Source organism: Akebia trifoliata, chromosome 9, assembly GCF_017979445.1.
Source record: "Akebia trifoliata isolate Shusen 1 chromosome 9, ASM1797944v1, whole genome shotgun sequence".
NCBI classification, from domain to species: Eukaryota; Viridiplantae; Streptophyta; class Magnoliopsida; order Ranunculales; family Lardizabalaceae; genus Akebia; species Akebia trifoliata.
In genome coordinates, this window is record NC_141383.1 from 27,107,258 (window position 1) to 27,124,095 (window position 16,838).

Below are 16,838 nucleotides of genomic sequence, written 5' to 3' on the forward strand. Positions count from 1 at the left end.
AAAAAAGTTGTTGGACAATGCTAATGCCCTCATGAAGTATTGGATGTTAGTATTCTTTTATATATATTTTCTTTCAAAATTGATCTAAATAATGAATTGACGTGGATTATCCTGTGTTGTTATTTTTCTTCAATGTGATATTCTATGGATGAGCTACAGAAGAAATGGGCTACACAAGATCCGCTCCCATGTTAAGGTGGCATGTGCAAACACACATGTATAATAATTTAAAAAAAAAAGACTTATTCACAATTTAAAATATTGATAAAAAGGTTGAAAAAATGATTGTGCAGGCTTATTCATAATCAGAACTTTAACTCCACCTTCTCTCATTAGAATAATAAAGATAAATTTGAAGGACAAATACATTAAGGTCAATAGTTTTTATCAACTTTCAGCAACTCGGAATTCTTCCCAAATTCGGAAAGCTATAGTGAAGGCTATGTCTATTTTGCTCAAGAATTCCAGATTTTTGGTGAAATATGGCTAACATATCTTTCATGTTCCATAATTGGCAAGGTAACGGGGCTTTTGTGGAGACTTTCCAAATGCTAAATGTAGATACGTGGTTTTCGTCATTAGGACGGTCACATCTACGATGATTTGGAGTCGCCACCATTCAAGTTGGAAGAGGGTGTGAATGGTCACCCGATGTACATTTTTGCAAAAAGTGACATTTTTTGGCGTTAGTGACTCGCAAAGGATAAGGGTTGGTCAAACCTATAGGTTTGGGTAAGCGGCTCGGTTGGAGAAAAGAGAAGGGGTTGGGCACCCTTTTCTCCTCGCCAAGTGGTGGTAACCTCTACATAATTCGGTCATTTTGACTTTAAGGAACATTGGAAAATAAATATGCCATGTGGGAGTGTTTGTACCCTCGATAGGGGTTCACTTTTGGCTTGGTCATAGGGTTATTTCATTGATGGAAATAACCCTTTTAAACCTTTAGCCATGGGGTCCCTTCATGCTCAACCTATTTAAAAAGAAAGGGGGGTGATAGGAAAGGGAAGAAGAGAGGGTAGAGAGAGAGAGGGGAGGGGGTGTTTGTTGCACCCACCTTGTATCCTTGATCCTTTTTTCTTCTTCTTCTTTGAATTCTTTTGTCCTTGGTGGAGTATGAGAAAAATTACTTTATTTTTTTAGAGGGTGGTAGGAGAGAGAGTAGTAAAGATAAGTAGAGAGAACTTATTTTTTTCTTGTGAGACTTGGTGAACCTTGGTAACACTTGGTAGTAATTGGTAACCTCTTTTGGAAGGAGGGAAGGGGGTATTTATAGGAGTTGAGGGGAGGTTTGGGGGTATAATGGGGTGAAGAATTGAGAGAATAGAGAATGGCATGGGTATTTGAAGTGAAATGTGTGAAATTTAATGTGGAATGGAGGGTAAATGCGTAATGAGTGAAAATGGGTGAGATTTAGATCCAAATGGGTTGGATCCTACCCAAATCCATTTGGGTAGAGTGTTTGATGGGATGAGATGAGTGATGATTGATAGGAGGAGTGGGGGTGTAAGAGGGTTGTTTAGAGAAGGAGTGTCAGGTTGGTTGATGAGGTGAGGTGTGAAGATTTTGGAGAATTTGTTGTGCAAGAGATTGTTAAATTGATTTTGAGAGGAGATAGGAGATGATGCCATGTGGCATTTGTGATGAGAGGATGAGTTGATGTTAGAGAGTGATGGTGTGTTAGGGTATGTTTGAGTATGGGTTGTGATGTTGGTGGTTAGAGAATGAGGATAGGTTAGGTTAGGGTAGGATATGGGTTGAGGTGATTTTGGAAAGAGGTGATGTGGGTTAGATGAGTTGTTTAGAGAATAGTGATGGGGGTGGGTGATTAGATAAGGGAGGTGAAGGGTGGTGATGACATGTGTTATCTTTTGATATTGAGGGGTTGATTGGTTGATGTGGGTAATGGGTAATGGGTTAAGGTTATGGGTTATGTAATGAGTTGGATATGGGTAATAGTTAGTGGGCTTTTAAGTGTATTGGGCTTGGGTTTAGGAGGGTTGTGGGTTGTTTTGGATTGGGTAAGGCTTATCTTAGATTGGATTTTGAGAAGGGAGGTTCGTTTTTGGGCTTAGATTAATTTTGGGTTAATGGGTAAGGTAGAAAATGAATTTAGGAAAGAGTTGAGGGCTTGTGGGCCTTAGGTGGGTTTAGGGTGTTCACGAATTTCGAGGCAGAGCGGTAGATGATAGGTGAAGGGTAGGTCTCCCAAGTCTCACCTTTTTAATTTTTAAATTTTTTTTTTTGTGTTTTTGAAATTATTGATTTGATCAAAAATGCCACGTGTTGACAAATCGGGCTTTTTAGGCCCGTTGGAGGATTTTATCAATTTTTGGATGTAAGCATGGAGCGGTGATGTTGAACACATGTGGGATGGGTCACAACCCTTCTTGTGGGTCCCTTAGACCATTGGGTGGTCTTGGGGCCTTAATTTACTCAAGATTGCCATTTTCATCGTTTTGGGCCTTAGAGGCCCGTTGACCTATTTTGTTGGAAAATCGGTATTCCAAATACAGTGAGGTGGATGGGAGCATGCCGTATCCTCTTGGTGGACCTACTAAATCATTGAGAGGCGTTAGAGGCTTTGATTCTGGCGAAAATGTCATGTTTCGATGATTCGGGCCATCAAGGCCCGTTGGCCAAATTTATTCGAAAAATTACTGTTTTTGGGCCCTTCCGAGTGAGGGCCCGTTCAAATTGGGGTGTCTACACTAAAGATGAAATATCTTTGAAGGAGGTTTGGAATTCCACTGATGGTTTCAATATCCAAAAAAATTGGTGATTTATTTGGTAATGATGTATCTAACCCGGTAATTCATAAAAGACAGATCTGTTTGGGTTCACAATACATCAGGACTGTTCACACTTCTTTTTTGGTCTGGAATTGTGTTAGATCGGCTGCTCCTACCAGTACATATTGGACTTTGTTGTGGAATTCCAAAATACCACTTAAAATTAGTATGTTCAATTGGAAATTACTTCACAAAAGATGTCTAGTGGACTCTCTTTAGAAGTGGTGGGGTTTTCAACTTGCTTCTCAATGCCCTCTCTGTAAACAATCTGAGGAAACATTCAACCAACAACTTGCACTTTAAAAAAGTTCCGATCAAAGCTTAAATCCCCCAAGGAATGGTCATTTATCTTACCTCTTTCGTGGGATTACCAAAGGCTCTTTGTTTAAGGATAAAATTATCCCCCCTGGCTGATTACTTGAGAGATTTTGTTAGCTCATAACCAGGTTGTTTTCAAAGGTAAATTGTGGTCAAGAGAAGGATTGGCCATTGGTTACCTGAACTTTCTAACATCCATTCTCTTGGCCAAATAAAATCGAGTCGTGTGATTTCTGTGCAATGGATTATACCTCTTATTGGATGGCTTAAATTGAATATAGATATCTGGCTCTAGGCGCATGATGTATCTTGATGGATAATAATGATTTTTTTAATATTAAATCTGGAGCATCTTTCTTGGGTATGGTTCAAATTCAATGGACATGTCTGGGTTCGCGCCAATGATCACAACAGCTGTAGCATTACCAAAAAGTGCTTGGCCCACTAGAGAATCTAAGTAGGTATGAGAGGGACTACAAAAAGTGATAGCAGTGTTGAGTTTAGTCCCATATCGAACACTCATTGCCTTGTCTCTCTCTCCTTATAAACTCCTAGGCCTCTCCACTCATTGTCCATTGGTTTCGAGTTGGAGCCCAAAATTTATTATGATATCAGAGTGGGTTTTTTCTCTTCTCCACGTCACCCAATTCATATCTTCACGTGCTTGGATCTAGTCCAGTCCACACGTGCAGGGGCGTCTTGAGTTTAGTCCCACATCAGACACAAATTGCCTTGTCTCTCTCCTTATAAGTTCTTGGGCCTCTCTCCACTCACACACGTGGGACGTGTTGAGTTTAGTCCCATATCAGACACAAATTTCCTTATTTCTCTCCTTACAAATTTCCTTATAGAGGATCCGCTTCCCTCCTCCCACACCTCAATACATGCCATGTTAGCCACATTTCAAGGAAATTTTGAAAAGGAGATATTTTAGGCTTTAATTCCTTTAAATGTAGCTAACATGTCAAGTATTGAGATGTGGGAGGAGGGCTTCTTTCCTCCACCCTGGGTGCACACGATTTGGATTCTTCAAGTTGATGGATTGAATAATGATGAATACATATGGTTTTGGTACACGACTGATGTGGCAAGGGTACAAAATTGCATATCATTTTTCCTGTGTATCCTGATGAAAAAGACTTATGATTTTGTGCCTTTGTCACGTCAATCGCATACATTCATCACAACTCAGATGGATTAGGCAAGACTAGAGGTGTCAATGATTACCCATTTACCCGGAATCGAAAATTCTAATTCTGGTTCCCTTTTTATTGGAACCGATTAGAGTCGGGTCTAATATGAAAGTGGATTGATAGAAATCAGAACCATTAGGTTCTATCCGACAAGTACTTGCGAGTACCCAAAATTGACTTATTTTATCGTTTATTTTTATATTATACAAGATTGAAAGTTTCCTTATGTTTATATCATATAAAATTCTTTAAATTTCACATAAAACTAAATAATGGAACTTAAAATGAGTAATTTTTCTCAAATTTAATATTTTTTAAGGCTCAGTGGAGAACGACTAGTAATATAGTAAGTAGGTCAATAGAGACGGCACAAATAACAGGACTTTTCTAAGCTCAAACCAATTTTGACGCGATATCTTTCAATTTATTAAACACAGACCACACAAATTTGATATAGAATAATGGAGAGTGTACATCAAAGCTTGAAAAACTCAGAGTACAAGTAAAGTTTGAGACTTGGCCAGCAATCTCATTCTCTGGAGCTGGTGTCACTTAAAAACCATCAGGTACATTTCATTTTCTTCTATACCACTTCCTATGAAAAAAGAAAAAAAATAGTTCGAATTTCTCAAATTTTAAGAGTATTGTCTATCTTCACATTCTTTTTTCTCATACAAATTATATTAATTGGTCTGTTTTTTTTTTTTTTGATGAATTCATGTTTTAGTCATTTTATTTCATCATCTGTATTTCTTCCTTCATGATTTTATCCTCTCTCTCTCTCTCTCTCTCACACACACACACACACACACACACACATACACACACTGTTTTCCTTTTTTTCTTCTTCTTGTACAAGTAGTCTTCAATTCGTTTCCCTTATTAAGAAGAAAATTTCAAATTTTGATCCAATTTATTTTATTTTCTTTATAAAAAAAATTCCTGGCAGGGATTTGCCCTTTTCGAGTCTCATATTTTTAGGGACCGACTAGTTGCTCAACAATCTTAAAGAATTCTTTATTTTTATTTTTTATAAATTCTATTTTAACCTACTGGTTGCTCTTCCATACCTAACTTTTTAGGGTTTTACCTTTATTTTATCTTATAGTTTTGTATTCTCTACTTTGCTCATGGAGTGGAAAGGGAAATTTTTAAGTCATGGAGTCCAATTGGTAATGGGTGGTGTGCAACTAGTCGGCCCCTATTTTTATGAGGATACATATCTTTATTGAGTAGTGATAATCGGACTACCCGACATGGCATACTCAAATCAACTACCTGACGTGACAAGTTCCGGAACCATACATATGTGCTCCTTGGGATACACAGTTCCCTCGAGATACCCTTTTTTATGGGGGAAGTGTAGCCATGTATCCTGAGGACCACCCGAACTTGTCACATCAGGTAGTCGATTGAGTTTGCCATGTGGGGTAGTCAGATTTTCAAGATTCATCTTTATTTTCTTATCTTATATCTCTCTTTTTTATTTTTTTTATATCTGTGATAGTTCATGTCAAAATGAAATTTAGATAATGCTTTTTAGAAATTTCAAATTTTAATCATTTTATTAAGTATAAGGAATCACATTATACTTATAATTTTACCAGTGGGTGGCATGTCCGTTTGGTCTTGAATTACAAAAATTAATATTTTCGAAATGTTAAAATTGTAGTTACAATTACTTTAAAAGATTGCTTTACTATTTCTATTTGGCATTTATCTTTATAATGTGTTGTCATTTAATGAAATGCAAAGGCATTTTGTAATTTTTAAAAAGTTAACTAATGAGGATTTTTGTCAATAATATTTACTATTATCTCATTATAATATTAGAGATATAGATTTTTTATTTTGAAATATTACTAATAACAAAAGTTTGTATAAAATCACAAACATTGTTGTATGATCAAATCATTCAAGAGTCCATTAATCTGTAATCTCATTTTCTCTAGAAAGTAAATTCGTGGGAAAAATTCATATTTGTGTGTGCTTAATCCAGTTTGGTATAAAAAGATCATTTGAGTGTTAGAAAATGAATTAATTAATGGTAATCAACTAAAAAAATGTGAGGTGGATGGGGTGATATATCACTTGCCAAAAGTGCATCTTTTCTGGACTAAGATAAGTTTTTGTAAATGAAATATTATATGTAAATCACTTTCTTGTAAAAATTTATTAGTTTCTTCATAGTTATAATTGAGTTTCAGTAGAATCTATGTTTTAGCCAGAGATTTACATTTGCAGGAAGATGTCGCATCCTTTTCAATGGTGTCTGCTTTCGTTACCAATTCTATTGTCAGTTTTAACTGTTAAAGCTACACAAGTTCTTCCAAGCATTAATGAAAATGGGGTGAAATCTGCTGTCTTTCTGTCCCCTAAGTTTGTCTTGGGACCAGGATCCGTACAGAATAAAATCTACTACAATGTTGACTTTCCAAGGGGTCACATTGCTCTTAAGGAATTCAAAGCTGAGGTAGTTGATGAGATGGGAAATCCTGTCCCTCTTCATGAAACTTATCTACATCACTGGGTAGTGCTTAGATACTATTCTCTCAAGGATACTAAAATTCAAGGGGAAAGTGGTGATATGGAGCGTCGACTCAATAAGACTATTATGGTGAGTAACAGCGGAATGTGTCAAAATTCTCTTGGGCAGTATTTTGGTCTTGGATCCGAAACACGCCAAACCACGACGTATGTGCCAGATCCTTATGGGATAGAAGTTGGAAATCCAAAGGAAATTCCACATGGGTATGCGGAAAGATGGTTTATTAATGTCCATGCAATCGATACAAGAGGCGTGGAGGATCGGTGGGGATGCACAGAATGCAGGTGTGATCTTTATAATATTACAAAGGATCAGTATGGACGGCCTTTGAAGCCAGATTATGGAGGGGGACTATCTTGTTGCTATGATCAGACTCAATGCAAGCTAAGAGAAGGATTTGAAAGCAAAAAGAGAAGCCTTTACTTGAGATATACAGTGAAATGGGTTGATTGGGAAGACACAATTGTGCCTGTTAAGATTTATATATTTGATGTCACTTATACTAGGACAAGGGGCAAAGATCCAACAAGATCCAGTGATGGTTGCAGGGTATATTTACTAACTCTTTATTTATGTTTACTAATTTTTTTTGTGGGGCCAGAGAGCAACCAAATGGAGACCACAAACTGCTCATCTTTGGAAAAAGGAAAATGCTGAAGTCACATTGAAATTGACATTGTTTCACCCATTGCTGATGTGGACATGTGTACAGAACCATATATGCTTTTCATCGAGATGCAAGCGGAAAGCATCGATGGTTATGTAAGCACCTCCACTTAAGATACTAGAAATAGTAGAAGTTTTGTGGAAGAAAATGGTTTGGTGAACTAGATGTGTCTGTGCTGCACGGGAAGATATGTGTGTGCTTGCACAGATATTGGATAATCCCAAATATAGAATCTGTAAAAACTTGTAGTATATTGTATCTAACATAAATTCTGCCTTTGATACAATATAATAAGGTATGAAGATTATGTTGGATATTTAGTAATTTAGATCAGATAGAAATGGCATGTTATAATTTCAACATAAATGCTTTATACTGGCTGGTAACTGGTAAGCATAGAAGTAGAACTTAACTATGCGGTAGATTGCCATCATTTGGCTATTACAGTTCATGAAGAGAATAGTAAATAAAAAGAGTCGTGATAATATGACACCCCCCCTCTGACACACGTCCCCATCGCAAAACCGTAGATCATCATTTGCCTCAGGATACACGAGAAAATGATTTATGGTTATGTGTATCCCGAGGCAAATGATCTATGGTTCTGTGATGAGGGCGTAGTGGGGAATTTGGTACGATGGAGACACTAGTTTTCCATTACTCTGATGTACCTTTTCATTAATGTAGTTATTTTATGAATGTTAGGCTGGATAATATACCCTGATAATTTCAATACAGATTGAATATGATATCAAATCATGTAGTGGTTCTGGTTTGGCTAGCGATGGGTGTGTAGATGCCAAAAAAACAAGCGTAGTTATGCCTAAAGGTGGTTATGTCGTCTATGGTGTTGCTCACCAGCATTCAGGGGGGATTGGTTCAACTCTTTTCGGAGAGGTAATTATGGGGCATTTAATTTTTTGTGTTATCATCAGAGGTTTTTTATTTTCACCTTAGATTTTTTTTCTTTTCTCTTAGGTGGCACAACAATATATTAAATGAATGAAAAGATAGTGTCAACCCTAAATGCCAAGAGATCTACTCGTAGTATTCCGAAATTGTTTGTTTGAAATCTTGGACAACCAATTGCTTTTTTACAGCATAATTAAATAATCATTTCATTGTTCACATTTTCCGGCAATTTTCTCATCCACATTTGTGAAGTTCATCCCAATTTCCATGGGATTGAGTAGAGAGTTTTGTTCACAATTTACCAACATCTACAAAGTAGAAGAAGATTTCTTTTAGAACTCTGCAACTCTTGTCAACATGGGTTTCTCTATCATTTTTAGGTTGAAGTGATAAACTATGAGTAAAATAATGATTTAATTAAAACATGGGACTTTTGAAATCAAAATTCCAACAATAATCTATGCCCCCCCTACCCCACCGGCCAATACCAACAAAGCCTTATCCCAAAGATTTGGCTTTAGGACGGCTAAATGAACCCTGTCCCTCCATCCAATTCTATCCAAAGCCACCTCTTTTGTTTATTTTGTAGAAAAAAATATTCAAATTCGTTAATTTCAATTTGATAGATTTAGGAGCCATTTGAGTGTATAGAACATATGATACTGGATAATTCAATCAGTACTTTCTTGTTGGTGCTAATCAGCTACCATCCATGATATTGGTCGGCCACTCAATTCGAGTTCAAATGACTCCTTTCCCTACAAGATCTGTTTTTTTAATCTGCTTCACATTAATACCAGACCGTTTGGCTGGGACACTTTCCTAAGGGTGGGCGTGTACAGTAATATGTTCTACTATAGGTTCACTATGGTTTCTAAACCCTTTAGAGCTAAAGTGGCGTGACCTTTATTTGTTGTTATTGTTATTCTCTTGCCTCTCCTCTATGCAGTTCTTGTATCAAGAGCTTTAGAAAGCTTTGAAGATTCCTTTATACTTAAAAAAATGTTCTGAATTTGTTTTCGTGTTACTTGAATCAGGATGGCCGAATTATATGTTCTTCAATACCAGTTTATGGAAAAGGAAATGAAGTGGGCAATGAGGCTGGCTACATCGTAGGGATGTCCACTTGTTATCCTCAACCAGGCTCTGTCAAGATATCTAATGGGGAATCTTTGCTTCTTGAATCGAATTACAACAACAGCAAAAGGCATACGGGAGTGATGGGACTCTTCTACATTTTGGTTGCAGACCAGACACCGTAGCCTAGGCATCTCTCCCGAATGCCATTTCATGTATGACTTTTTTCTTCTTCCATTATTCTCATGATGCGTATTTGTAGTTCCTTCCATTCACTTGCATCTTCAAATGTGTATATATATATATATATATGGGAAATGTTCAGCACCCTAAGTTTTACCACACACTTTAACAAACGTGTTTTGTCCTACATGGGTTAGAAGTTTTGGAATGGGCTGATTTTTGGTGAGGATGATCTCTATGATTAGAAGATCATCCTCCCCAAAAATCAGCCCATTCCGAAATGTTTAGCCCCATGTTTACACGTTGAAAAATCGTGGACCGTCCATTTTTTGTAAATCATTTTTGATGGGGTTAGAAGTTTTGGAATGAGCTGATTTTTGGTGAGGATGATCTCCTCATCATAGAGATCATCCTCACCAAAAATCAGCCCATTCCAAAACTTCTAACCCATGTAAGACAAAACACGTTTGTTAAAGTGTGTGGTAAAGCTTAGGGTGCTGAACGGGACCCTATATATATATATATATATATATATATATATAGGGTCCCGTTCGCCACCCTTAGTTTTACCACACACTTTAACAAACGCGTTTTGTCTTACATGGGTTAGAAGTTTCGGAATGAGCTGATTTTTGGTGAGGATGATCTCTATGGTGAGGAGATCATCCTCACCAAAAATCAGCTCATTCCAAAACTTCTAACCCCATCAAAATTGATTTACAAAAATTGGACGGTCCACGATTTTTCAACGTGTAAACATGGGGCTAAACATTTCGGAATGGGCTGATTTTTGGGGAGGATGATCTTCTAATCATAGAGATCATCCTCACCAAAAATCAGCTCATTCCAAAACTTCTAACCCATGTAGGACAAAAAACGTTTGTTAAAGTGTGTGGTAAAACTTAGGGTGCTGAACATTTCCCATATATATATATATATATATGGGAAATGTTCGGCAACAAACATTTTGACAAACATTTTGGCAAAACATTTTTCAAAATATGGGTTAGAGGTTTTGGAATGGGCTGATTTTTGGTGAGGATGATCTCTATGGTGAGGAGATCATCATCACCAAAAATCAGCCCATTCCAAAACCTCTTACCCATCGAAAATGGCTTACAAAAAATGGACGGTCCACGATTTCCCAACTTGTAAACATGGGGTTAGAAGTTTTGGAATGGGCTGATTTTTGATGAGGATGATCTCCTCACCATAGAGATCATGCTCATCAAAAATCAGCCCATTCCAAAACCTCTAACCCATGTTTTGAAAAATGTTTTGCCAAAATGTTTTGCCAAAATGTTTGTTGCTGAAAGGGACCCTATATGGGAAATGTTCGGCAACAAACATTTTGACAAACATTTTGGCAAAACATTTTTCAAAATATGGGTTAGAGGTTTTGGAATGGGCTGATTTTTGGTGAGGATGATCTCTATGGTGAGGAGATCATCATCACCAAAAATCAGCCCATTCCAAAACCTCTTACCCATCGAAAATGGCTTACAAAAAATGGACGGTCCACGATTTCCCAACTTGTAAACATGGGGTTAGAAGTTTTGGAATGGGCTGATTTTTGATGAGGATGATCTCCTCACCATAGAGATCATGCTCATCAAAAATCAGCCCATTCCAAAACCTCTAACCCATGTTTTGAAAAATGTTTTGCCAAAATGTTTTGCCAAAATGTTTGTTGCTGAAAGGGACCCTATATATATATATATATATAATATATATATATATAGGGAAATGTTCAGCACCCAACCATTTACCCAACAATTTACCCAACATGTTTTGTCCTACATGGGTTAGAAGTTTTGGAATGGGCTGATTTTTGGTGAGGATGATCTCTACAGTTAGAAGATCATCCTCACCTAAAATCAGCCCATTCCAAAACTTCGAACCCCATGTTTACAAGTTGAAAAATCGTGGACCGTCCTTTTTTTGTAAACCATTTGTGATGGGGTTAGAAGTTTTGGAATGGGCTGATTTTTGGTGAGGATGATCTCCTCACCATAGAGATCATCCTCACCAAAAATCAGCCTATTCCAAAACTTCTAACCCATGTAGGACAAAACATGTTGGGCAAATTGTTGGGTAAATGGTTGGGTGCCGAACGGCCCATATATATATATATATATATATATATATATATATATATATATGGGAAATGTTCAGCAACAAACATTTTGGCAAAACATTTTTCAAAACATGGGTTAGAGGTTGTGGAATGGGCTGATTTTTTGTGATGATGATCTCCTCATCGTAGAGATCATCCTCACCAAAAATCAGCCCATTCCAAAACTTCTAACCCCATCAAAAATGGTTTACAAAAAATGGACGGTTCACAAATTTTCAACTTGTAAACATGGGGCTAGAAGTTTTGGAATGGGCTGATTTTTGGTGAGGATGATCTCCTCACCGTAGAGATCATCCTCACCAAAAATCAGCCCATTCCAAAACCTCTAACCCATGTTTTGAAAAATGTTTTGCCAAAATGTTTGTTGTTGAACCGGACCCTATATATATATATAATATATATATATATAGGGAAATGTTCAGCACCCAACCATTTACCCAACAATTTACCCAACATGTTTTGTCCTACATGGGTTAGAAGTTTTGGAATGGGCTGATTTTTGGTGAGGATGATCTCTACAGTTAGAAGATCATCCTCACCTAAAATCAGCCCATTCCAAAACTTCGAACCCCATGTTTACAAGTTGAAAAATCGTGGACCGTCCTTTTTTTGTAAACCATTTGTGATGGGGTTAGAAGTTTTGGAATGGGCTGATTTTTGGTGAGGATGATCTCCTCACCATAGAGATCATCCTCACCAAAAATCAGCCTATTCCAAAACTTCTAACCCATGTAGGACAAAACATGTTGGGCAAATTGTTGGGTAAATGGTTGGGTGCCGAACGGCCCATATATATATATATATATATATATATATATATATGGGAAATGTTCAGCAACAAACATTTTGGCAAAACATTTTTCAAAACATGGGTTAGAGGTTGTGGAATGGGCTGATTTTTTGTGATGATGATCTCCTCATCGTAGAGATCATCCTCACCAAAAATCAGCCCATTCCAAAACTTCTAACCCCATCAAAAATGGTTTACAAAAAATGGACGGTTCACAAATTTTCAACTTGTAAACATGGGGCTAGAAGTTTTGGAATGGGCTGATTTTTGGTGAGGATGATCTCCTCACCGTAGAGATCATCCTCACCAAAAATCAGCCCATTCCAAAACCTCTAACCCATGTTTTGAAAAATGTTTTGCCAAAATGTTTGTTGTTGAACCGGACCCTATATATATATATATATATATAGATTTGATGATAGAGGGTACTTTCAATGCATTATTAATCTTAGAATAAGGAGACTTTTTTCTTGAAATTCTTTTAAAATACCAGATAGATGGTATTGTATTTATGAAACAGACTTCTAACTTCTCATACTACTTTGTGCAGATGCCGGATATTATGGAGTCGTCAAAGTATTATTGGCTAGCGGTTTTCATTGGAGTAGTAATTGCAATAGCTTTGGGCATCAGTTATCTTATTAGGAGTAGCAAAAGAGAAGAAGGCTATGACTCTGTTAGTTAGTTAGTTCTGTTAGGGAAATTTTGCAGACTCTGTATCACCATCACCAAATCCCTATGTTTGCTTTAGTTGGTTGGAACTTGGAATCAAATCTCCAGAGGGACGTGAAAAAGGGGTAAATTTGATACTTCATGTAGTGTAATTTTTTATTTATTTTTGGCTAATCAGGTAAGGATTTGTATTAAAAAGGTGGAAACTTACAAATGCCTGTGGCTAGGGAGACTCATTTGATCTCCAATAAAGGCCTTATAGGGTAACCAAGGCAAGTTAAATACAGTATCAAAAGATTCAGAACTAGAAGTCATAGACAACTAAAGAATCAGCTGCATAATATCGCTAGATGTTGTTGGATCTTGAAAAATGGATGGCATCTAAGAGATGTAAAAATAATTGTCATTTGTAGATGTCCCCCGAACATGATGGTATATGTATATATTAGGGTCGGTAATGAGTAGGGTCATGTCATGTTGAAGTAAGGGTATTATGAAAACTTACCAAACCCAAACCCAAACCCGACACATTTATTAAATAGGTAAACTTGATCTGATCCACGTAACCTATTTAATAAAATTTTAATTTCTCAAAAATAAGTTTCATATCCACCGCAAAAAATAAAATACTATTACTAAAAATAAAGTTGAACAACTATAAACTAATATCATAGAGTTATAATAGCATGATTTTCTTTTGAATTGTTTTTCAAAGTTCATAGAATTTCGTCCTTTTTAGTCGTATTTTTGGATGTTATAAGGTGATGTGGTTAAAAAACTTTCCTTTCTAACCTAGTAAGGAACATATTTTTCACTATTAGTATATTTTTACCAAGCAAAGTGTTTTTCATTATCACATAAGTCATAGTAGCCTTACATAATAAGATTTTTAATCTTAGCAAAGGGTCATTTTTGCCCACATGGATCATTATATAGGAGAATCAAATACTACCAGCTTCTAGATTTCAATGAAAATTCAAATTAAAAGAATAAATATAAATAAATAACTTAACAAGGAAAATGTATTTTCTTTTCCAAATTAAAAGCTTAACTATTAATTATTTTACAAATATCTTAAGACAACCTCTATTTCTATAGAATTTAAAATAATGTATTATGAAAAAGTTTGACGAAATTCAAGTAAAAACTCCAACCCAAAAGTTTTGACATTTTATATATGGGGGACGATTCATGGGACAACAGTTGTGACAACAACTATGACAAAAAAATTTTGTAAACCACCTTTGATGGGGTTAGAAGTTTCAAAATGGGCTGATTTTTGGTGTGGATGATATTTGTGGTGAGGAGATCATCCTCACCAAAAATCAGCTCAGTCTTAAACTTCTAACCTCAATTTACAAGTTGAAGAATCATGGATCATTTATTTTTTGTAAACAACTTTTGATAGGGTTAGAAGTTTTGGAATGAGTTGATCCCATTTAGAAACTTCAAAGTCATATATGACAAAAATTGTTGTCAATGTAAGTTCATCAAGTGTATTAGTCGTCCAGTGAACTATTGAGTTGAATTGTCCAACTTTGTGATATACATCGAGACAACAAACTACACACACAAATCTTCCTAGTAATCATAGAGTTTTTTGGTTGAGCTCATTTCGACTCTAGAGAGTTAGCCAACATTTCTCATAGTAAGTGGTCCCACTTTCACAATCATATATGTATTTCTATCAGGAATACCCTCTATCTAAACATTCCATTAAAAATCTAATTATAAAAATCATTAAAAATCAGAATGATAGAGGTAATGATGGGGGATCATGACAGCTAATCAAAATAAAAGCACATGTCTCAAGAAGACGGCGAGACTTCCCGTCTCCTTGAGAGGGGGTAAATGTAGAGGATAATAATGGTACATTATCTAGACCGTACACGTGTCCAAGCTAGTTAAGTGGTACTTTAAGTAAGCTAGTAAATCCAATCCTGCTCAGTAATAGGGTAGACCAAGGTAGTGGCGTCTAGCCTAGTTGATAAGGGAAGAAAACGCAAATGGAAACCTAATTTGCTTAGTAGGAAATGCCTGATCCGAAGATCTGCATAATTTTGGAATACGTCATATTGAGTCATGAGATCTTGGAAGAGATCTCCCAAGAATCTTGGACTCAATCTCAAAGATTCATATTTCGTTTAAAATCCTTAGAATTAGGAGATCCACCGTAATCGAATTCCAATTAAGGGGGAAACTCTAATTTGAAAGAATGATCTATAAATAGAGGAATTAATGAAGGAAAAAGGATTCGTCTTGAATATCATTTTCTCTACAACTCTAACTTTAAATGCAGCGTCATTTCAATTTTTTTAAACGATTGAGACAATTCGTCTCTCATTTGTAGTCATACAATTGTCCCACTAACATTGTCACTAAACCCAAAGGCTATGACGGTTAGACTTGAACGTGTTATCTTTTGCAGGCGTACGCATTCTTTTTCAACCTGCTATAAATAAGAGGTCCCCTGTCACTTTCCCTTTCTACTATGCTTCTCCCTTTGCGCATTCGTCTTCTAGTGCCTTTGAAGTTTTTTAGACCTCCAGTCATTTTTACCTATCTCGTTCTAAGGTAATTTTCTCCCCATTTTACTTTTTACTCCTTTGTAATTTCCAATTCTTCGATGGTCATTAACATTGCTCGACTTTGTAGGGATTTCTTAATCCCCACATTTATGTCTATTAGGGTTTGCAAAAACCTTAACAACCCTAACGAATGTTGTCAGGAGGAGATTTTAGTCTACGTCGACCAAATTAAGATTGACCGAAGTTTCCTTTTTTCCATTTATCAAGGAGGTGTTGAGCAAAATCAATCGAGCCCTTTACTAGATGTCAAGAAACTACTATCGCCTGGTGGAGAGGGTGGAGCAGATCTATCCTTTTCCCTTATTTCTTACCTTGACCACTTGCATAATGTGCTATTGTCGATCAAGTTGAGCAAACTGTAGAGCGCACTCCCTCACCCCTTGCTCCTCCTCTTTCCCTACACCAAACCCCTTTCGACATCATGAATATTGACATCTCGGACTTTCCCCTCTCCTTTTCTCGTCCCACTAGGGCTACCCTACCCCCTAACAGCCTAGCAAGAAGAAGAATCTGTTTCCTCATGACACTGTGTGGGCTGATGGGACTAAGCAACTGGTGCTAGTTCACGTTGACCAGGCTACAACCGTTGAGCTGCCTAAAGGAGCCCTTGCCCCAGAGGTGCAGGGTTCCGACACTGTGATGGGTAGCATCCAAATGTATTAACACTTATATGATCAGTAGATCAGTAGGATATGCATGAATATGACACATTTTTACCTTTACTCCATTTATTTGTATTAACACTTGGGAAAATGATTTTATCAAGAAATAATGGTACAAAGCGACTTTATATTTCCACCAACAAAAAATCTTTACTCCATTGAAAATTTTTTACTTTTATTTTTAAAATAAATTGTTTTTCACCATACAATTTTAATTTTAAATTTTGGAATTACATGGTAGATCAATTTCCAAAAATTTGGATTATCCTAAATTGTTTTTTTGAATTTTTATTTTGGATCAA

General features: G+C 36.5%; 1 protein-coding gene across 1 annotated transcript; it reads left to right on the forward strand.

Annotated features, from left to right (window-relative positions):
- The first annotated feature begins 4,709 nt into the window (after positions 1-4,709).
- On the forward strand, positions 4,710-13,449 carry LOC147395178 (uncharacterized). Its single transcript, XM_086454265.1, has 5 exons — positions 4,710-4,866; positions 6,545-7,397; positions 8,254-8,412; positions 9,465-9,719; positions 13,165-13,449. The coding sequence occupies exons 2-4, from the start codon at positions 6,549-6,551 to the stop codon at positions 9,687-9,689; spliced, it is 1,233 nt and encodes a 410-aa protein (XP_086310391.1). The 5' UTR covers positions 4,710-4,866; positions 6,545-6,548; the 3' UTR covers positions 9,690-9,719; positions 13,165-13,449.
- Positions 13,450-16,838: the final 3,389 nt, after the last annotated feature.